Source organism: Cnephaeus nilssonii (assembly GCF_951640355.1).
Source record: "Cnephaeus nilssonii genome assembly, chromosome: 3".
Lineage (NCBI taxonomy): Eukaryota > Metazoa > Chordata > Mammalia > Chiroptera > Vespertilionidae > Cnephaeus > Cnephaeus nilssonii.
Window position 1 is genome coordinate 54,292,987 of NC_137074.1, and position 24,597 is coordinate 54,317,583.

Below are 24,597 nucleotides of genomic sequence, written 5' to 3' on the forward strand. Positions count from 1 at the left end.
AGATTTCATAAGGCCAGAATGTCGGAAGGAAACCAGGGAAAACTTTAAATGAGAAAATAATTAGCATGTATGTGCAATATTAACTAATCTTAATTGGACACTTATTTGGCTTAATGTGTTCATTTTAGCTAGAGAAACAGTTAAAGAATGTATTATTGAAAGCATGTCAGCATTTATTTTTCTAGGCAAGACATCCAGATAGAGTTTGAAATATGAATTTGGGAATCGAAGATTAAAAATGATAATTAAAAACATGAAGTTTTGAGGGCAGAACTAAAAGACCAGATCTTTGTGGGAACAGATTAGACATGTAGATTGAATTAAGAGGATGGTGGGGGAGAAAGTAATAAGGTCATTTTGATGAACTAGGAAAATACTGTTGTCCCAGAAGGCAAAAATAGGATACCAGAGTATGATCAACAATAGTACAACCTTCAGAGAGGATAGAGACCTGAGAAATAAACACATTAGAATAAATAGCAAGGAGATAATGAGTAGCTTTTAAGAAAGTAGAATGTAGAGTTAAAGCACAAGTGGGTAGTGAAGAGTTTTACAGGACAACTTCTCTTTCAAGAAGGTGTGGTAAATGAAGGGGGAAAAGTAAAGGAAGGTTTCAGGATTTCTGGAAAGTTTCTTTGCACAGAGCAGACCAAAGAATACTTTCCTTAGAAGGACAAGCTCCAGCAGAGAGGAGACATTTGAAGGTGCAGGATTTTTTTAAAGGATGTTTAGAAAGTGCTGAAGGTTCTGCAGAAAATAAGTAAGGCATAAAGTGATGGTTGGCCACAGAGAACAATGTGGGTGGGTCTTCTGCAGATAAAAAAGGAAGAAAAGCTATTTAAGACACTAGGTAACTTGTAAAATTCTGTTAAATTAATGAACAATTTAAAACATTTATATGGATAATTTGGAATTTTCCAGAATTTGAGCTTCTAAGATTTATCTTTCCTCATAAATAGTAACTATAAACTGTGTTTTATCCAGTAACTAATTTGTGGATGTGAAATTATTTTAAGGCGAAAAACCATTTCAATGTAGTCAATGTGACATGCGTTTCATACAGAAGTACCTGCTACAGAGACATGAGAAGATTCATACTGGTGAGTGTTGCCACCCTTACTAGGGTCATTAAAATTACCATTTCAGATTAGGGAAGGATTTTTAATGAGTAACAACAGCTTGTTGCCACTTTCATTGATTGGTTTTGTTTCTAAAGAGTATATATCATAGCTCATCTTTTTTTTTTTCTTTTAATAAATCAATGTTAACTATTAAGACTTGGCTTTAGTGTCCAAGCCCAATAATTACCTTGAAATATGGTTTCTAATAACTTAAAATAATTTTAAAGTGACAAAAGGAAGTTTTTGTGAAATAGCTGTTTCCTTAGATGTTTAATAAGTTTATAGTAGGTAAAATTATCATTTTCATTTATTGGGGACAGGAGCAAAATGTCTGATCCCTAAGATAGCAATACCACTTTTTTCTTACTATTTCACGTATTTACCTTGCTATATCAAGAAAGTTGTAATTCTAATAAGTTGGAAACTGTCAGTTTTTCTGTTAAGTTGTTAATGATTTAGAAACATATTTCGGAAGGTCAATGTAAAGGAACCCACTTTATTTATTTACTTAAAAATATTTTTATTCAGAGAGGAAGGGAGAGGGAGAGAAAGATAGAAGCATCAGTGATGTGAGAGAATCATTGATTGACTGCCTCTGCACGCCCCAAACTGGGGATTGAGCTGCAATCTGGGCATGTACCCTGACCAGGAATCGAACCCTCGCCTCCGAGTTCATAGGTTGGTGCTAAATCACTGAGCCACAGTGGATGGGCAGGAACCCATATTAGAGCAAACATTTATTTATTTATTTTTTACTAGTTTTATATGTAATCTTGATTTAGTAGACTATTAACTTTTGATTTTTGAGGTCTCTAAACATGGTAAAAAGTTTTTCTTTAGAATTTATTTTCATTGTTTTGCTTTCTGTGATATTATAAAAGTGGAGTTGGTTAATTTGTATAACTTTAATTCTTACATTTAATAGAATTGAGAATGATGGTGATAGTATATGAATATGAAAAATATTGAAGTTCTTCATATTTCTCTATATTGAGTACTCAAGCAAGTACCTGCTTGGTGTTGTTATTTAGATGTGTTCTCGTGGTACTTGCAGTACCTGTGAAAGGGGAGCCTTAAACAGTTTGTCATGTAGAAAAGCAACCTTTTCTGCCCAATAACTTTCCTTACCTTTCTTTGCCCCTAACAAGAAGCGTGAATGTGGCTGATGTCCTGAAATAAAACTTCAGCTATGCAGCATATCTGTATGCTTTGATGTTCTACTTTTCAGAGGTTATTATGCACACCAACCATTTCAGTTTCTTAAGTAGACATTTATTTATCACTTCCAGATGGAAGGGAGTATACTAGGCACTTTTGGAAAAAGAACAACTTCTTTGATTTTATTATGACTTACAGTTAAATTTCTATATAGTAATAAAACCTGATTAGATAATGATAAGTGAAAATGGTTAACTATTTTGGTATGTTCTTAATACCTATTAGATTTTGATGACTCATTCATTCAACAAAATGTTACTCAGCCTTCAGTCTTCAGTATTTTTTAGATATTAGAAATACAGAGGTCATACAAGGAAGTTTCCTTGGAGTTTACATTCTAATGGTAGAGGCATATATGTATATGAACAGGCATTGTGTTGTAATAAGTGGTGTAGAGTTTTATACAAAATGCTATTGTGCCCTGAGGAAGAGCTAAATGTGCTCTGTTAAAGGTTACATGGGGAAGGCAACACACAAAAACTATAGGAGGCCCAGGAGAGAGAGGGAGAGAGAGAGGGAACCTGAAAAAAAGATTTTGAAACAGTGCTTACTCTTATTGCGCGCGCTCTGCTGTTTTCTATTTTGTTCTAGTAAATTTGTTTTTAAGTGCTGGTCACAATCCTGTCATCTCACTGTTTGGGGAAACAACTGTGCTAGGCCATGGGGTATCTTTTTTTAATTATTATTGTTTAAAGTATTACATATGTCTCCTTTTTCCCCCATCAACCCCTCCCCGGCCACTCCCACCCCCAGGACAAGCCCCCATTGCCCCAGTGTCCGTGTCCATTGATTATGCTAATATGCATGTACACAAGTCTTTGGTTGATTTCCTACACCTGCCCCCCCCACCCCCCGCCTTCTCTCTGAGGTTTGACGGTCTGTTCGGTGTTTCCCTGTCTCTGGATCTATTTTTGTTCATCAGTTTATGTTGTTCACTAGAGGCCCGGTACACGAAATTCTTGCACGGGGGGGGGGGGGGGGGTGTCCCTCAGCCCAGCCTGCACCCTCTCCAATCTGGGACCCCTTGAGGGATGTCAGTGGGACATCCCTTTCACAATCCAAGACTGCTGGCTCCCAACTGCTCGCCTGCCTGCCTGCCTGCCTGATTGCCCCTAACTGCTTCTGCCTGCCAGCCTGATCACCCCCTAACCACTCCCCTGCCAGCCTGATTGACACCTAACTGCTCCCCTACTGGCCCGATTGCCCTTGCCAGCCTGATTGTCCCTAATTGCCCTCCCCTGCCAGCCTGGTCACCCCCAACTGCCCTCCCCTGCAGGCCTGGTCACCCCTAACTGTCCTCCCCTGCAGGCCTGGTTGCTCCCAACTGCCCTACCCTGCTGGCCTGGTCACCCCTAACTTCCCTCCATTGCCAGCCTGGTCGCCCCTAACTGCTGGCCCGATTGCCCCGAACTGTCCTCCCCTGCCAGCCTGGTTGCCCCCAACTGCCCTCCACTGCAGGCCTGGTCCCCCCCAACTACCCTCCCCTGCAGGCCTGGTCCCCCCCAACTGCCCTCCCCTGCAGGCCTGGTCCCTCCCAACTACCCTTCTCTGCAGGCCTGGTCCCCCCCAACTGCCCTCTCCTGCGGGTCTGGTCCCCCCCAACTGTCCTCCCCTGCAGGCCTGGTCCCCCCACAACTTCCCTCCCCTGCAGGCCTGGTTGCCCCTAACTGCCCTCCCCTGCTGACCTGGTCACCCCTAACTGCTCTCCTCAGCCGGCCTGATCGCCCCCAACTGCCCTCCCTTGCAGGCCTGGTCCCTCCCAACTGCCATCCCCTGCTGGCCTGATGACCCACAATGGCCCTCCCCTTCTGGCCATTTTGTGGTGGCCATCTTGTGTCCATGTGGGAGTGGCCATCTTTGACCACATGGGGTGGCCATCTTGTGTGTTGGCGTGACAGTCAATTTGCATATTACCTCTTTATTATATAGGATTATAGTCCACAATGAGTGAGATCATGTGATATTTATCTTTCTCTGACTGGCATATTTTGCTTAGCATAATGCTCTCCAGGTCCATCCATGCTGTTGCAAATGGTAAAAGTTCCTTCTTTTTTATAGCAGCATAGTATTCCATTGTGTAGATGTACCACAGTTTTTTAATCCACTCATCTGCTGATGGGCACTTGGGCTGTTTCCAAATCTTAGCTATTGTGAATTGTGCTGCTATGAACATAGGGGTGCATATGTCTTTTCTGATTGATGTTTCTGATTTCTTGGGATATCTTCCTAGAAGTGGGATTACTGGGTCAAATGGCAGTTCCATTTTTAATTTTTTGTTCTTACTGTTCTTTCATGTTTTAAATGGCTTTTGTTTTTGGAGGGGCATCCTGCCTTTAAGTTTGCCCATGTCAAGTCTTTCTCTCTGTAGGCTCTTAGTTTAGAAGAATGTATTGAAGTAGTTATTGCATATGTTTTTTATTTGCATATGTTTATCTATTTTAAATTGTAAAGAAGATAATGAGTCACCTATGAACTGATCCTCAAAGGTTGTGTGCTGAGAAGAACTACCAGTTTTTACAGGCTCTACTCTCCTTATGGCCTCCCTCATCCTTTTAGGTCTTATTACACTGTCTCCTCCAGTCTCCCAGCCCCCAAGCCCATTCTCTCTCCATTTGCAACATGATTAAAAATCATTACCTGGTTGGCTGCTCTTGCCACCAATAAAGAAATTCTCTATGGCTTTTAAAAACCAAGAACCTAGCTTGATTTGGTTTTCAAATAGAAATTTTAAACTCAGTCTGTACAGACTGTAACTTCCTTCTCTTTCCTAAATTTAGGCTAGCCTATGAAATACCACTTTAAGCGAGAGTACTTTTTCATCCCAAGGCTGATCTCTGAAATTCTGGATAAAGCTTTATTTCTTTAGCTTAAGGCATTGAAAACTGTCAAAATGCAAATATCCTTGGGATTGCTATTTTTGGCAGTTATGGGAGATTTTTGTCTTGTGAATATATTGTAGATCTTTTGCTTACGATATGTTTGGGGATATGGGAGAGTAGGTGAGGACTTGAAGTGAAGGTTGAACATAATGATCCTAATCGATCATTTTGTTTAGGGTCAGAATTACTGCTCAGGTACACACAAAGGTTAAACATTCATCATCACTGGACTATTTGCTTTGTGATCAGGTACTTTTATCTAAGGTGCCTTTTCTTCTGCATTTTCAAATGCATATATAGAAGAAAGGTTAGAATGACATATACCCAGTTATGTTGTTTTCTAGAGAAAAATCTTGCCATCATTTTACTTACTGTAAGGAAAAGCCAGTCGTATTGCCATGGGGGAGGGAGTGTGGGTTTGAGGAGTAAAGAACTTAAGTATAATTTTCAGTATTTTAATTTTCTGAATTCCTCTAAAGAGTACTTATTTCATTAGTAAAAATGTTATTAAATTGTTTCTGTATATAGGGAAGTTTTTATAAATTGATTTTATAAATCCTCCAAAAAATGAAAGGGATTTTGAAAATAAGCCAAATAATTTAGAATTAGACATATACTTTAGGTTTCTTTTCCCAAAAAGTTTTTTTAAGGGTTTAGTTCTCAAATATGTACAATTTTATAGCTAAAAATGTAGTAAGAAACACTAGAAAACATCTTCTAAGTAAGCATGTTTCATGTCTAAAAACATATATTATCCCTTTTCTTCTTGACTATGATTTTTGCTCACAACTATGTTAAATAGCTGAATAATAGCATTATTATTTTTTCCTTTTTTGTAAACCCACCCCCACCCCCCAGCTGCATTATTATTTTTTAAACCAGTTGGGCTAGTGGGTGGAGTCAGAGAGAATGTTGATTCACCCTTGACTTAGTTAGCTCAACACTTTGTATTTCCTTCGGTATGGTTCGGTTATTACTATAAATTGTGGTTTTCCTCTCGTTATTTTGGTACCCTAGTTTATGGTTTATTGGCTCTAATGAAGTAGTCTTATTAAAAGAAAATGTTACAGACCTCGTTAGGGTTTAATTCTTTGGAAGATGAAAGAACTGAATCCTGTTTGTGCTGCTGAGAGCGTGGCCTATACTGTGAGCTCCTGGCATTGTGACTGCTGAAGCTTGGAGAGAGCTTGCCAAGAAAGGTTAAGCAGGGAGGTACAGATTGCTGTGACTGACATTCTCTGCTTTAACAAAGCTTTCAGAAACCAGAGTTTTCTTTCCTCTGTTAATAATTTACACGGAAAGATTTGATTACACATAAAAATTGCACACTATATAACAAAACGTCTTAGTAAAGATAAAAAAGAAATCATACATACACCTATAAATAAAACACTGTACCATACTTAAAGGTTTTCTGTGTTGTTGTGTTTTTTTTGGGGGGGGGGCGGTGGAACTCATCCAGAAAATTAACTCTATTTTAACATTATGCATTAGAACTGAAATGTGGAGAATCAGGCTTTATAATGAAAGTTGCCTAGTTTTCAGTTAAGTGTCTATGTATATTTTGTGTGTGTGAGTAACCGTTCCCTCAGATTCATGTAAAATGTTCTTTATTAGTTTATAGTGCCAGTATTTTTTTTTAATTGCTTACCATTTTGTTTTGACAATTCATCATTGAGTGAATTGTGATTCACAACTTGACAAATCCTATAAAGTAGTACAGAACTGGTGCTTTAGCAGTTGAGATGAATTAGACCATTGAGGATTCAGCTTGGTGGCTTCATGGAAGAGGTAGAACGTACTGGCCCTGTGAGGTAGATTTAGATTTTGTAATTACTACCCTGTGTTACGTGGGAGTCAAGTGTCATCACAGGAACTGTAGGCAGTAGAGCAGAAGGATGACGGAAGCCAGGACCAGGAGAAAAGTCGGGGGTGTACTGATGTTGGGAATCTTTGGGAAGGGATAGGTAAATTGGTGGTAGACATCAATTCAGAAACACACAGAGTAGCAACTTAAAAATCAGTCAGACAAGCAGACATCAGGATAATTATAGATGCTGGATAACAAGACAAGCAGAGTGTCAGATATACTAGATGAAGAACCAGATGGAGGCAGGTACTTCAAAATAGTTTGAAAACTAGAAATTCCTGATTCCTTACCCTTGTCATAGCTCAGCTGCAGAATGCTCTGTATTAGCAAGATTTCAGTTAGGGCTATTGCCTGTGGCTTCTATCCTGCAGTTCACTGTGGGAAATGTGCACAGATTTCATGCTCGACACTTACTACTTACCTCTCAATAGTGCTTGACTTTAACAAAATAAATAGTATGTTTGAGTGGGGGGAAAAGGTGCCAGAAATTCCTAAGAAGTCATCATTATCACAAACCTAATAGTACTGTCAAATTTATTGAGTACCTATTCTCTGCTAAGCACTCTATTAACCACAGTACATAAACTATCTTTGTCCTCACAGCAGTCTTGGGAGAAAGGGACTATTATTATTATTATTATTATTATTTTATTTTATTTTTTACAGATAAGAAAACTTATGGGTCAAAATGATTAAGTGACTTACCTCAGTGTACACAACTGGTTAATGGCACAGTCCAGGTCTTCAAAGTTCATGCCTTTAACCAGTATGCTATTGAAAGGGTAGATCTAGCACCAAGAACATTTTAAGCTCACAAAAACTTTTGGTTTTAAATATAGAGGTTTTTATTTTGTTCAGGTAAGAGCAGTCACTTCTGGACCTGGCCTTATGGCTTGTGGGTTATTGGGTATGCCTGCCTGAAATGAAGACTGAGGATGTAGGAATAAGAACAAATTCCAGCTGGTATGGGGTGAACACAGGCAAGAAGGACAACATGTAAATGGCCATTCTGAGTAGAGCAGAAAGGAGTGGGTAGAGTAGTAATGAGGAGATTAAGACTAGAAGGCTTGATTTTAGAGTTATATTGTTATATTTGATACTCCTTGATGCCCGTCTAAGGAGTATCAAACATCCTGTAAGTATTATAAAATACCAGGGCATTTAACTCCCTTGTTGGAAGAATATTATTGTTTTGTGAAGAAAACTGGAAATTTGTTAACTGTTTTGTTAGCTATAATTAATATGAAAAATTATAATTTATGCTGGCAATTGCAAATTTATTAGTCAAGTTTACTTAAAATTTAAACAAATGAAACCTTGTTAAGCTTCAAGGAATGTCGTATTACTTCAGTTTTGACCAGTTTATGGGCAGCAGGTAAAACTTGGAAACCACTGAATAGTACAGTGAAACAAAGGAAGTTATGTTTTCTGGACTTTGGATCTTCCTTCATTTTTGAACAGTATAGGATGCACTAATTTTCAGAAAAGCTGAAAAAGGACAACCCAAATTTAACTTTAACAGGATATCCTAATTTACAAAAAAATTACTCTCAGAGTAGTTTTTTATTTTGATGTTTTGGATTTTTTAAAAAAGTATTTTTGCACGTTAAAAAACATGGTTAGTCTAGAACAAAAGTAAGTTTCTTTACTCTTTCATTTGTTAGTTTGCCTTCCTTTAATATGGGAACTTCCTTCCCTGCTCCCCAAATTATTTTACATTCTACAAAAGATAAAGCATAAGACATTTGAGTCTAGATCTAATGCTTTGTTTTACAAATCCTTTCACACCATATTCTTTAGGGAAAACACCCAGTTACTTCCTTTAACTCAAATGCCTGAAGACCTTCAGGATTCTCCAATATTTGAAGCTGCCATTTGGTAGCTACTTCTACTTATTATTTCAGAACCCAATTGAATGTTGATTATGTCTTTCAAATCTTGAATTCGTTAAAGTTTCAAATGTCTGGATTGGCTGACGACAAAATTTTTTGTTGTTGATAAAGTTTTTCATTTGACTGACTTTTAATGGCACAAACTCAGAATTCATACATTTTATTTGGGCCTTTGGTGGAAGAGTGGCTGACAAAATGTACTATCTGATTTGGACACAGTTATGATGAAGAAATAGAATTTAGGATATTTAGGGAAATTAAATTTATCAAGGTAATTCATTCTTTTTCTGGATACTTTTAAGATGTTTAGATGTTATCTTTGAAGAGTTCCTATTTTTCAAAAAAGATCAAATGTTTTCATCCCCCATCTGAATTTTATGAGTGTCTTGACTTTCTTTGAAAGCAGCCACAATGATGATAATAGCTTCTACATATTTTGTAACTTGTTTTGCTCTTCTGTAGATCTTTTGGAGAGAATCTCACTTCAACAGCATTCTTTAAGCACCCTTAGAAAGTCAAAATCAGCCCTGCTGGAGTGGCTCAGTTGGTTGAGTGTTGTCCTGTGCACTGAAGGGAATGTAGGTCATAGGGTTTGACATCCTAATGTAGTTATTTCTATATCCATCTTGTCTCCCATTCCACTTTTTTGCTGTTTGCATCATTGATCATTGATGCGAGTACTTCCTATTCTATTTCCTGTAGAGCTCTGTGTTGTCTCCTCACAGCGGTATAAAAAAAGCTGATAGACAAAATAACCAAAAGTTTAGTCATTTCTTTCCCCATATAATTTTATCCCTCTGTAAATTTTTGAAAGGTCTTTAATGGCTTTTTACTTACCTATGTTTTATTATCTGTTTTGATTTTGACTTCCTTTTTTTAAGCCTCACCTGAGGACATATAGAGAGAAAGAGAGAGAGAGAAACATCAATTGGTTGCCTTCCATACGTGCTCCAACTGGGGATCAAACTGGCAACCCTTCAGTGCACAGGACAACACTCAACCAACTGAGCCACTCCAGCAGGCCTGATTTTGACTTTCTAAGGGTGCTTAAAGAATGCTGTTGAGCAAAAACTTTCAGTGTGCATTTTTAATTATTCCAGAAAATATATTATGTGAACTTTCAATGAATTATTTTGGGGAATTGACCAGATTGTAAATTAATTACTTAAAATTTTAAAAAGTGCTGTTATGAAAAATAAAATGAATGCCAACACAAAGAGAGCAACACAATGACTACTATTTTTTGAAACGAAATAGTATTCTGCATAGGCCTGTTATGCTTATCTAATGGAGGAATTCTCTTCATCCCTAAGAATAAATCAGATATGTTCTTGCCTACTTCACCTACCTTTTAGTTCTTTATCATAGGGTAGAGGGTAGAGACACTGAGTCTGATCACCTGTAATTCTAGAGTCTTGAGAAGATCTAACATTGTCCTTGTAGAAAAATATACCATCTAGTTAAGACATTTTATTGTATGAGAAATGGACAGTGGACTCAGGAACTTGGAACTTAAAGATTATTTTAAAATTTTAGAATTCAGTGACAAATGCAGAGGTTTTTGTTAGGCAGAAGCCATGGACCTAAATGTTAGGGACTAGGCAGGAGACATTTGAGGGGTTGTTGTTTAGGAGATGCTAAGCAAGGGTAGAGAAGAGAATGATTGTTACAGAGAGGGATGGAGGCTACCTACCAAAAACATTGCTTGATGATCTGCTTTATTTCTGAGACTTCTGGGTTATTATTTAGTAGGAGAATTTGCTTAGTGGCTATCCAGTGTTACCTAGCTTTTTATGATACTAAAAAGAGAAAGATTGCAACCAAGAAATAGACAATGGCCATTTTAGCAGAATAACAGCATTTTTTATCATTTTGCCCCTCGTGTTTCATGTAATGTTTTGTATTTCCAAGCTGTTACATATGCATTGTTTTTACATTTTGGATGACAGTTCTTAGGTGGTAAATGTGTTCCTGAATATTGTGTATAAACTTAAACTTTACATTAAATCATTATTGTGCTTAATTGTGATTTGAAGCTACTACTTTGGTAACAATATGAATTTATTTGCTAATTAGTGTTTGTGTTTAGATTAATTAATTAGCTATTAATACTTTTTTTCCACTTCAGGAAAGTAACTTCTGAAACTAATCTTAATCATTATTTTTTCGTCCTCATTGAAACAACTGCTCTCATTAGATTTCTTAGGAGCGCCACTATCATACTCTGATGAGGGCCTGAACTTATGAACAATACATTAAGACTAGAAGCTGAATGAAATGGATAGAAAGACATTTCAAAGGAAGAATAAATATAGATGAAATTTAATAACAGTGTGATCAGAAAGAACTAGAGTAAAACTAGTATAGGATAATGGTTTTTAAGCTCTTACTGTGGAGCCCAGATTTTCAGATGAAATCCTACATGGAATAACATCAGTAGTGAACGAAAAAACAAGACAAACGATTCCAAGTGGTTTCCTTGGCTCTTAGTGAGTTGACAGCTATTATCAACACTACTCTGTTGTTATTCATCCAAGGAGAAAAGGTTAAGTTTGAATGACTAAAGAATTAGCCTCTATGGAACAAGTATAGACAAGAAACTTTTCATAAAGGAATTATACACTTTAACTCATTGAATTGCATGCTGTATGAATTAAAGCTCAGTAATTTTCCTTAAAAAGAATACATGATATAAACATTATTTCAGTATAATCTGAAATGGATTCTGCTAAGATATGTCACAACTGACGGAAAAATGTGTGGAGCAGAAAAAAGTTCAATTGAACTAATTTACAAAGCTTGAGAAAATGCAAAGCATTTAAAACATGAATATTTGTTATTACCTGAGCAGTTTTTTGTGGAAAAAATTTGAATATATTATGTGTCATTGGACCAGTAGTGTCAACTGTAAACTTCATTTGCTCTAGGCGACTTACCATTGGTTTCCTGAATTTTTGTCTCTTAGGGAAAACTGGATATTCTCTATAGCAGTTTAATAGCTTTGAATTGGTAAAGTTTTATCTGGAGTTTTTGAGTGTAGAAAAAGTGTTAACATTTTTCTGAATGAAAAGAACCACTATTATTGAGCACTGAAGAATGGCTTTGGAAATTAGCTTTTCCTAAAGACTTAAAAATATTTCTTAATGAAGTCAACTTAAGTCATTAAGAAGGAGAAAACATTGCTTATAGTGAAACTTCTACTGTGGTTAAGTTATTTTGACAGCTCCTAAGGTTATTGAATCACAAAATGCTGCTTTATACACTTCCCTCGTTACAAGTTGCAACAAGAGGTAAAACCTCCATCCCCACACAAATATGGGATAGATATACTTTCTAAGTTCAAACTATAACTTCGACCAGTTTTTTGGACCTTGATGCAAGTCCATATTTCAAAATCCATTAAATTGTAATTCCACCTAACCTTCATTTGGAAGTAATTAATCTGCAATGTAATAGCATGCTAACAAGCAAAGATCAATAGAAGAATCTAATAGAATTCTATAAATGCCTTCCAAGTAATAAATAATTCTTAATTAAAGATGTTTTTATGGATTGTTATCAGTACCTGTCTTTGTGACAAGACAATTTTAAAGATAGAATATGTAAAATCTCATGCAGATAAGTATTAGCAGATAAACATTTGCAACTGACAGATGATAGGAACATTAACTTTAAATCCCAATTCGACAAAATGCTGCCTCCTCTCATAAAAATAATTTCAGTCTTCTCATTAGGACATTTGTATGGTAAAAAAAATTGTATTTTGTTACCTTCATTATTATAATAACTAGAGGCCCGGTGCACAAAATTCGTGCATGGGGGAGGGGGTCCCTCAGCCTGGCCTGCACCCTCTCCAATCCGGGATCCCTCTCACAATCCGGAACCACTGGCTCCTAACTGCTCACCTGCCTGCCTGATTGCCCCTAAACACTCTGCCGGCCTGATCCCCCTAACTGCCTAACTGCTCTCCCCTCCTGGCCTGATCCCCCTAACTGCCTCTCTGCTCTCTCCTCCTGGCCTGATCCCCCTACCTGCCTATCTGCTGTCTCCTCCTGGCCTGATCCCCCTACCTGCCTATCTGCTCTCCCTTCCTCTCCATGCCCTTTGGACCCCAGCGCGGGCGTGCTGAGAGCTCTCCACCATGGCCCCGCCCCTGTCCTGATTGGTCATTATGTGTCGGCATCCCTGACAATTTGCATATTCCTCTATTATTAGTATAGATTATAGTTTGAATTTTGTCAGTAAAAATTTGTGTTTTTTTCTCTCATTATTTGAATATGTATATAATATCCTTGATTTGACCTCTTGCACATAAACCTTAATATATTTACTATCTGACCCTTTATAAAAAAAAAGTTTGCCAACCCCTGTCAAAGTTTATTTTTTGAATGTTCTCAGTTTTCAGACCTCTGTTGGTGATCTTGCTATTGATTCTACCTCCTCTTGGTCACTGTAGACTACCTTAAATCTTCGTGATTTAAATTTTCTCATTTTCCATGCACTACTCCCCGTCATTCTTGCTCATGCCTCAAATACTTAGGCTTCAACAGTCTTTTGTCTCCATGAAAACCTACAATCCAGCGATTCTGCCTCCTTTTCACTATCCTTGTTTTCCTTGTATTTTCATCACTTTCCTTACCCAGTTTAAATTCAGCAGTCTTTTTTATCATAATCATTCTCGCTTACACACATATCCTGTGCTCTCTCTCTCATACATAGTACACACTTGGCTAAATTACAGCTTTGGGATCTTTAACTCTTTCCATCTCTGGAATAAAACAAAGCTATGTTGTATTAGGGTCACTTTAAGTAGACCCTAAATGCCTTCTGGAAGTCATTTATTTCTAGTCCATTCAGTCTCCCACTCATCTAGGTGTGGTCCATATTTTAGCCCATGGGCCAGTTGCACCTGCTGCCTGTTACTGTAACTGAGATTTTATTGGAACATAGCCATACTCTTTCCTTTATGGAGTGTCTATGGTTATTTTCTCCCTACAATAGCAGAGTTAATTGTGGCCAAAGTTGTATGACCCTCAAAGTCTAAAATATTGACTGTCTGATCTTTTACAGAAAAGCTGCCACCCTTTCTTCAAAACAAATATTTTGTAATCTCTCCTTTCCATAAACCTCCAGGATTTCCTCTTACCATCTCACTGTCAGCCTGCTTCCTATTTCACTGAGAAATGGAAATAATCAAAAGAGAATTTCAATAAGTTCCTAGTACTATATTTACCCATGAGTTTTAAAGTTTTGATCTTTTGGAGGATGATGGGCTAATAGTAATTTGTTTTATTATGCAAAATAGCTGACGATTTTTCCTTATGATGCTTTGTATAGATAATGCATATAGTTTAAATTTTCAGTAGCTTTTTCATCTTAAAGGAACTATGTTTTGTTGATTTCAGACTTTTTTTTCCATTATTTTAAATTAAGGTGTAATTTACATACAGTAAGCTTTACCATTTTTAGTGTATATGCTATGTATTCATACACTGTATACAAATGTAAAGTTGGTTCTGGGTTATGAATAGTCAGACCAATGAAACAGAATAGAAGGTCTAGAAATTGACCCATGGAACTTATTAGTGTATGATTATGATAAAAATGGATTAAGAAAAGATGACTTCATAAGTGGGTTAGGAAAACTCTGGATAGCCACATGGGAAAACAAACTATTATCTGTACCTCACATTCTCTCTGAGGATGAACTCCAGATGTATCAGATTTAATGTAAAAAATGAAGCTATAAATGTGTGGGCAAATTAGAATGGGAAATGCCTTTCTAAATAACACTCAAAATCTAATATCCATAAAAGAAAAGATTGATAAATTCAACTAATAAGTGAAACCCCTAGTAGCCAAACAACTCCACCCCCACCCTGAAAAAGGCCACTCACGTGCAGATGGGGCGCCGGTCCTCACACATCCCACAGCAGCTACACCATTTTGTCTTTCACTTTCTTGATAGTTTCATTTGAAGCACAAATGTTTTTAATTTTGATGAAATACATTCTATTTATTTTTGCTTGGTTGCTTGTGCTTTTGGTGCCATATCTAAGAAATCATTGCCTAACCCAAAGTCAAGTTTTATTTAATAGTTTTAGTTCTCACATCTAGGTCTGTGATCCATTTTGAGTTAATTTGTGTGTATGAGGTGAGGTAGAGGTCCAACTCCATTCCTTTGTATGTGGGTATCAGATTGTACCAGTACCATTGCTGAAAAAACTCTTATTTTCCCATTGAAGTGTCTTGGCACCTATGTGGTTTTAGAAGTAAAACTTATTTTAGATCTCCATAGTAATGGTTCCTTATAGCTAAGGATTCTTTATGAGATTTTTAAAAGGTATGTGTGCATGGTGTGTCCAGTTTAACAGTACTCATTTAATTCATTCCCAAAAGGACATCAGAAATTCCGGTTTGAGCTGAGAAAAAGAGAATCAAACTTTACTTTTGAAACAGTCTCTAAGCTAAGCTCTTCTTATGTTTTAGTAAATTAGATTTTTAAGAGTATTTCCTTAGGATTCCAGTTTCATTTAACCACAAATATATTTTTAAAAAATGTAGAATTAAAAAGGTTGTACCCAATAATTGTATTGGACTATGTATGGGCAACATTTCTTTTTTCAAAAATTCTTTAAAAATAATGTTTTGTATGATTGAGAAAAGGATTAGAAAGATAAGCCACTCATTGAAATAGTGTTCATATTGCTATAAGTTCCTGGTTCTACTGGTCTCCATGGAAAAGAGTATGTTATATATACACATAATTGAAAGGCAGGGACATTGAGTATGTCTGCTTTTGGCTTTTTTTTTTTAATGGCATAGCCAATCTCTTTCATTTTTATAAAGCAAAATATTATTTGAAAAATTTAATTGGACAATATCTTTATTATAAGGGAGACTTTTTATCAGTTAAAAAGAGCCAAGTATGACAGGTCTCAAAAACCATTTATTTAGAGATTCTTGTGTTAAAATAATTTGTTAGTTTACAATATTTGTTTTGTTGTAAACTTTCTATATCATGTACTAGGTGAAAAGCCATTTCGCTGTGATGAATGTGGTATGAGATTCATACAAAAATATCATATGGAAAGGCATAAGAGAACTCATAGTGGAGAAAAACCTTACCAGTGTGAATACTGTTTACAGGTAAGAGGTGGTTTAAAATTCTTTTTTTAAATTGATTTTTAGACAGCAAAGAAGGGGAGGGAAGGAGGGAGAAATATATATATATATATATATATATATATATATATAGAGAGAGAGAGAGAGAGAGAGAGAGAGAGAGAGAGACATCTATGTGAGAGCTAAATATCAGTTAGCTGCTTCCTGGCTCCCCCTACTGGGGATCAAGCCTGCCACCCAGGCAGTGCCCTGACAGGGAATCGAACTGGCAACCTTTGGGTGCACGGGATGACACCCGACCAACTCAGCCACACTGGCTGGGCTGAAATTCTTTTTAAAAAATCCACTTTATTGAGATATGAGTGACACTTGAAAATTCTTCTATCCTAAATTAAATTATAAATAATTCTAATAAATTAAAAACTGTTACTACTACATCTACTTGAAGAACTTCCTAACTGTTGTTGATTAAATCTTTATAGATGATTGGCTTAGCAAAATTAGTTTGGAATTGCTTGTATTATTATGTCTATCTTTATATTAATTGCTTTTTTCTTTTCTTTTCTTGGTTGGCCAAAACACAAACTAAAACAAAAAAACTTACTACCAAACTCTGAATTCAACAGTATTTTTCCAGAACAGACCGTGTATTGAAACATAAACGTATGTGCCATGAAAATCATGACAAAAAACTGAACAGATGTGCTATCAAAGGTGGCCTTCTGACATCTGAGGAAGATTCTGGCTTTTCTACATCACCGAAAGATAACTCACTGCCAAAAAAGAAAAGGCAGAAAACTGAGAAAAAATCATCTGGGATGGACAAAGAGAGTGCTTTGGATAAATCTGATCTGAAGAAAGACAAAAATGATTATTTGCCTCTTTATTCTTCAAGTACTAAAGTAAAAGATGAGTATATGGTAGCAGAGTATGCTGTTGAAATGCCACATTCTTCTGTTGGGGGATCGCATTTAGAAGATGCATCAGGAGAAATACATCCACCTAAGTTGGTTCTCAAAAAAATTAACAGTAAGAGAAGTCTGAAACAGCCACTGGAGCAAAATCAAACAATTTCACCTTTATCCACATATGAGGAGAGCAAAGTTTCAAAGTATGCCTTTGAACTTGTGGATAAACAAGCTTTACTGGACTCAGAGGGCAATGCTGACATTGATCAGGTTGATAATTTACAAGAGGGTCCCAGTAAACCTGTGCATAGCAGCACTAATTATGATGATGCCATGCAGTTTTTGAAGAAGAAGCGATATCTTCAAGCAGCAAGTAACAGTAGTAGGGAGTATGCGCTGAATGTGGGTACCATTGCCTCTCAGCCTTCTGTAACACAAGCAGCTGTGGCAAGTGTCATCGATGAAAGTACCACAGCATCCATATTAGATTCACAGGCACTGAATGTGGAGATTAAGAGTAATCATGACAAAAATGTTATTCCGGATGAGGTACTACAGACCCTATTGGATCATTATTCCCATAAAGCTAATGGACAGCATGAGATATCATTCAGTGTTTCGGACACAGAGGTGACTTCTAGCATATCAATAAATTCTTCAGAAGTACCTGAGGTCACCCAGTCAGAGAATGTTGGATCAAGCTCCCAAGCATCCTCATCAGATAAAGCCAACATGTTGCAGGAATATTCCAAGTTTCTGCAGCAGGCTTTGGACAGAACTAGCCAAAATGATGCCTATTTGAATAGCCCGAGCCTTAACTTTGTGACCGATAACCAGACCCTTCCAAGTCAGCCAGCATTCTCTTCCATAGACAAGCAAGTCTATGCAGCCATGCCCATCAGTAGCTTTCGATCAGGAATGAATTCTCCACTAAGAACAACTCCTGATAAGTCCCACTTTGGACTAATAGTTGGTGACTCACAGCACTCGTTTCCCTTTTCAGGTGATGAGACAAACCATGCTTCTGCCACATCAACACAGGACTTTTTGGATCAGGTGACCTCTCAGAAGAAAGCTGAGGCTCAGCCTGTCCACCAAGCTTACCAAATGAGCTCCTTTGAACAGCCCTTCCGTGCTCCGTATCACGGATCCAGGGCTGGAATAGCTACTCAATTTAGCACTGCCAATGGACAGGTGAACCTTCGGGGACCAGGGACAAGTGCTGAATTTCCAGAATTTCCCTTGGTGAATGTAAATGATAGAGCTGGGATGACATCCTCACCTGATGCCACAACTGGCCAGACTTTTGGCTAAAAAAAAAAAAAAAAAGTGTGTAAATAATACTGGCACTTTAGAACAGATTAATCAAGCGTGGGGGTTACTCTGTGTAAAATGGAGTGCTGTACAGATTTAAGAGCAATGCGATATAACAAGTTAAGTGATACGAATAGCAAGATAAACCAATAACTGCGTTTTGTTTGGTTAGTCAGCATTCTTTGAACTGCCTTACATGTTGTCACCTTTATAGAAGCAATGCATTACTTGTTTTAGATCAGAAACTTGCTATTCCACCTACACCACATTTAAAAGGAAAAAAAAAAAAAGACTTTCGCACAATTGTTTCCTAACTGATAACATTGTACATTCTTAGGAGATTAGTAATTGTGTGAAATTTACTCATACTGTTTAAGTTTTTCAGCATAGTCATTGCACTTCAGCAGGGAATTTGATTATACTTTACAGAGTGAACTTAAACGTTTAAATGTCAAGAGATTATGGCGTAAAATAAATTAGTGTGTCCTGTGGGGGAAAAAGAAACCAGGAAACCACCCTTTTAAAAAGAATGACATGCCATATACCCTTGATTTTTATTTTGCATTATATTGACATGTTGGTGTTTTTTTTTTTTTAAGGGAAAAAAGTAATAAAAATCTGATAGTCTAAGACTCCACTATTTAAAAGCCTAGTTACTTTTAAAATATGCATACTTTCAACAAAAGTTTTACCAAAATACATAATATTTGAAGCATTCAACTCTATGGAAGTATGCATATTGGTGTCAGTTTCTTTGTACAGTTGTACCTAGATATTTTTTATGATTTTTCATGTGCAGGTATCAAGATTTTGAAGTTTTAGTAAGAAGATATTCTGTAGATTACATTCCCAAGAACATAATGCTTATACAAATGTATATTCCACGTTTTAAAACTTAATTGTATTTTACTTTACATATACACTTCAGTTAACATAGAGCACTTAGAATCTATTTGGTATTTTTGATTTCTCAAAATAAAAAAGATTTAGATTTTTAGGTTTGATATGGTTGTGTCATAATCATCTCATAATTGACAATTTTAATTTTTGGCAATAAAAGGAAATTGGGTATCTTTGGAACTGTAAAATTTGGTTTAATCCTTTTTCTTTCTAGAATCTTTATAGATTGGATAATTAAACAGTATCCAGAGGAACTGAAGAAATGGGCATTTTAATTGCTTATTTTATCTTGAGTTAATTTTTAATGAACACTGTTCATTATTATTTTACAAACCAAAAGTGTTTACTAATTCTAGTAACTACTATTTCTTTTTCAGCTAGATGAGTGATCGGAAACTTTTTGTTGCATTTCAAAATCTAAATAAACTACAGACTTTATCCTTACACCACGAATGTTTTATTTTTAATACTTTGTCTTAAAATAATACAGCATGGTACAATAAATAGTGCTTTTATATATACATATATACTTTTCTGAAGAATGATGGTTTGAGTTACACATTGGACAGTTTTCATTTTTGGAAAATAACATTAGTTTTATAGATTCTGTTACCCTATTTGTTCCAACCTTTCATTTTCTTTAAAGAAGTTTTCGCCATCTTTGTCATAATGCACATACTGATAGAGTACCAGTGGTAATCTAAAATTAATACCCTTAGAAAATGAAACTTTTTTGTTGTTAATTTCCATTTTAACTTTTATATTGGCCCTATAGGTCTGTAGTCTTTGTTTCAGTATAGAATGTTATACATTTAAATTATTTTTTTCTTCTATTTAATGTTATCCCAAGACTGTTCTCATAAAGAAAGGGAACAAAGGAATATCCACCATAAATATATTTCAGTTGTTTTGAACATATTGGTGTTTTTATAATAAGGACTATAAATTATCTTTAATGTGGTTTCCTCTACACTTTGGTTATTAAGCTTTGCTCGAAGTACTCATTTTGCTACTTGACAGCTTTCTTTGCTGGCAGATTTTTCAAGACTTCCTTGAAGTAGATATTTAAAATGTTCTGCCATTACTGACTCTTAAGAATGGTGTGTGTTGTGTTGCACATCACAGTCACAGGAAAGCTTCATTCAGGTGAGATATTGCAAATGGAACTGTTCTCCCTAGATAGGATTGGTCTTTTTCTTACAGGACTACTTGATGATAGTAGGCATTTATTTCCTGAGTTGTATTTTTTGAGTCTGATCAAATTTTTGATCTACTGAGAACTTGATGTAGTTCTTGGTGCAGTATAAAGATTTTTGTTAGTTTGTTTTAACAGCAGCACATTTTTTAGAATATGACTACTGCTGAGCAGTTAGGGTAAGCTAACGAAGAAAGGCCTTTGAAAATGGGAGTTAAGCAAGCAGAATTTTAGGTTTTTCATTCCTGTGTTCAACACATTTCTTGAAATCTGTACAATGGCAGACATTATAAACATTTTTTGCAATAAGTGATACTTGGCATAACTTACTGACTTTAAGTATAGTTATTCTCTTACTGTGAAATTCTAAATGCCTACCAGAGTTACCTTGTATTATCACATGGTAAACATCTCAACATTTTGGGTTTCCCAGTTTGGTTTGGAAAGTTACTTAATTTCTATCTGGGCATTAGCAGAGAAAGCAAGTAGCCTTTTGTGCTGCTTTAGATCAGAATATTGAGAATATGAGATATCTTTTTGCAATTTGTGTTTCTCATTACTTTCAGCGAGCAAATTGTTCTTTTAAAACATTCTTTTACACCCTCAAACTTTTGGTCAGTGTGAAATGAGGTGCTTTTTCACTTAGGACCTACATTTGAAGATTGGAAACAGATTGCATTAGATGAGGTAATATCTCTTGCACATATTCTAAAAGCGTTGTTGTTGTTTTAACTTACTGCACACATTTCGTTTGGTTCAAACTATTTGAGTAGCTATTTTGGATCTATCTGCAAGTTTCCTACTTGATGCCATAAAAATCCATCCTTTTAGCTCTGGCTGAGGACTGTCAGTAGTCGGGTACTTTTCTCTTGGAGAGAAAGGCTAAAGGCTTGTGCTCAGGGGAGGCTTTAATTTCCACAGGTGAGAGAAACGTGTGAAGTGCCAGCTAGGTTAGATCTTTTGCCACTTGTTTCATTTTATTAATTTGGGCTTTTAAAGGGCTGTTTAAAAACAAAAACAAACGCCGGGAAACTTTAAAAGTAGGCATTACTGTAATACTACATTTCTTAGACTTTGAACCTTTTAAACTAGAACTCGTTTTTTCACAGTATATTTACTTGAAGCACTATTATAATCAGTGAGAAACTTTTTGACTCTGCAATTTAATTTAAACTTTTTCCGTTTCAAATTACTTTATTTCAGGGAAATAATTTTCCAGTTGTTTTTGCTATATTCTGCAAATAAAACCGTATGTTTCCTTTATTCACTTAAACTTTGGTAGGAAACAAACTAAAGCAGACAAACATTTCTTGTTGTGTTTGTTGCTTTCTTTAATCCAATGGATAAAAAAAGTAAAACCCTGTAAACATTATTTTATTTTTTTATGCAATACCATGCTGTAAATATGGTTCATCAAATAAGGATGTACCTATGATTGAATCTTTAATTCTGCACAGTTAGAGTTTATATATAAACGTGTCTTGACAATCAAGGACTTTTATGTGTCTTCCTTTATGATGTTTATTAATGTTATGCATTCCATTTGTTTTGAAGTGAGTACCAATGTGCTAATTTGTATTGTCTGAAAGTATGTAATGTTTTTACAGCTTGTTTTTAAGAATCTGTAAATATGTACAAACAAATCACAGTACTCTTTATGTTAGAAGGCATATGATGTTGTACTGTATGTAAGCAATAATACATAGCAGTGCTAACTTTACAAGTAGCATCAGGAAAGTTCTAAAAACATTTCAGAGTTATTGATTATCCTTATTTCATTTAATAATGATTATCTTTAATCAGTTTTTATAAACAAATTCCATTGTTCCTCCTATTGGAACGTAACACTGTTTACACAGCATAATTGAAGTTGCAGGGGAGACAGGCTAAATCTGACTTCATCTGTACTCACTTTCACTAAGCATTGAATGGCCTTACCACTCTTCTGCAAGATGGAGGAAGACCGCAAAACTTAGTGCCCATCACACTGAAGGAAGGGGGTGTGTTGTATTTTTTTTTTTCCTGCTTCTGTACTGCTACCTAACATGGTTTGCTTTGAATTTTAATATTTGTTTTTCTGTTTTAGATTCAAGCCCATAAGTTTTGAGGTGACTTCAGCTCCATTGTGAAATAGTTCTCTTCATATTTCATATCTACATTTCAATAATTCTAAACTTTCTACTTTGATTTTTAGATACTTATTTTTCAAGCTTGATTTCTCAGCTGATCAGATGAACTTATTCAACTTTAACAAAGGAAGACAAACCTATTGTAGTTTGAATTGAGTAGATATTATACTGTACAGAACTGCTAACTATTTGAACACACACATCACTGCTTTAGAAATAAAACCGCCAATTTTTAAATGTATATGACCTACATTTTATAGGAGAAATGTTTTTAAATGCTAGTCATTTATATAAATGTGCTTTGAAGGATTTGCTAGTTCACTTCTGTCACTTTTTAGTACACTGGTATCTTTTATATGTAATGTATGCTTTTTATTGTAGCAGAGCATTTCAGTAGAAAGAATTTTGCAACAATATGGGGGAAATTTTTCATTGTTGGATTTGAATTATACTGGATTTTATCTGTGTAGTCTTGTCTTCATTTTAATGCTGTCTGGAAGGGAACTTGGTATCCAAATAAAGCAGGTAACCTCATTTTACTTAAAGGGCATACTGTGTAGTGCTGAATTTAATCTGGAAATCTAATGATTTTGAAGAGAAAAACAAGTTTATAACAATTGTACAGAAGAAATTAAATGTGTGATGGAAATCCTGACGGTGAAGCACGTTGAATTTTCTGATATAGTGTTATTTTCCTGGGATCCCCTATGCCTTCTTTGTATTTCAACTAATAAAGGAAAAACCCTGTCATTGAAACTGGTAGGATAATAGGATATTCTGATTATACAGTATTACTATTCCTATCCCATTTTCTGACCCTTTCTCAATCACTGTAAATTTTTTATTTTCTATTTCCTGTTGATAATTAAACATGTACATAATATAGACACTGTTGTATAAAACTGAATGAACTGAGTTGCTATGCTTGAATGGGTAACTAAGTGGAAATATGGATACTGAGGATTCATAAAATGCCAGAACAAATTTACAGGGAAAAGGGAGGTATCATGTGTCCTGGGAAAGTCACAGCAAATGTTCCTTTTGACGCTCTGTGAAATAAATGTGAAAGAATCAACTACAAACTTACTATCTGATACAAATGGATCTTTCCTTCCCCACCTTCCCCCAAATACATGAGCGCACTAAATTTCAAAATCTACTCAGGTGAAAATTGCTTTGCAATGAATCTTATCACATTGAAATTTTCACTGTTAAAAAGATATTTGTGATATTTTTAAATATAAACTTTCATATCAGTAGTCAGCAGCCTGACAATTGAAATTCGGTAAGTCAATATATTTTAAAGTATATTTTACCCTCCAAATAGAATTGTTTTTAAACAATTGGGAGGGCTTTTTTTGTTTAAATGTATTTTTTATTGTTATTGTAAAAATAAAATCTTGCTTGACCTCACATTATGCCATGAATGAATTGCTGAGCCTTTATACTACATGAAATCTTTTTTCATGCATAATCTTTGGAACATACAAATGTTCTTTAAACTGACCTATTCATTAAGAGGTTTAATGAGTTTCACAGCTTGTGGCATTGTCATATAGTTAACCTTGCCATTTAGAGTTTATAATGCCCTTTTATGTATTGTGATGCTAAAGGAAATTGTTTTGTTTTATTTTTAATTGAATTATTAGACTAATTTATATTTGCAAATTCTGCATTTTAAATGTGGACACTGGCTGTTTGAAAAATAAAAAAAATACAGAATACAGTTTTATGAATAATTTTCTAGCTGAATTTTTTATAACATTCTGAACCAAATAACTAATGGTAAATATATAAAAATTCTAGTATGTAGATTAATATTGAGAAAAGATGTTTATGGAATTAACAGTTTGTTACACAAATTGGGTAACAATTAGCAGAGCCTTTTCAGGAGCTTTGTGTAGATGCTATTGGGCAGTTCAAATGCAGGAGTCAGCTGTACCATCTTCCGATATTTTAAGCTGAAGTGTGTTTGACACAATAATCTATGTGATCTTTTTTTCTTTTCAGATAAGATTCTATTCAATATTTTAGACTTAAAATGTT

At 35.6% G+C, this 24,597-nt stretch overlaps 1 protein-coding gene across 7 annotated transcripts in view; it reads left to right on the forward strand.

The window, feature by feature from the left end:
- ZNF148 (zinc finger protein 148) overlaps positions 1-23,020 on the forward strand; it is a 132,722-nt gene extending 109,702 nt beyond the window's left edge. For all 7 annotated transcript variants that reach the window (XM_079767155.1, XM_079767150.1, XM_079767152.1 and 4 more), the window contains 3 exons: positions 1,017-1,100; positions 16,011-16,129; positions 16,732-23,020. In XM_079767155.1, the coding sequence (XP_079623281.1) occupies positions 1,017-1,100; positions 16,011-16,129; positions 16,732-18,327 (1,799 nt within the window). In that variant the 3' untranslated portion in view covers positions 18,328-23,020. The remainder of the gene's footprint in view (positions 1-1,016; positions 1,101-16,010; positions 16,130-16,731) is intronic.
- Positions 23,021-24,597: the final 1,577 nt, after the last annotated feature.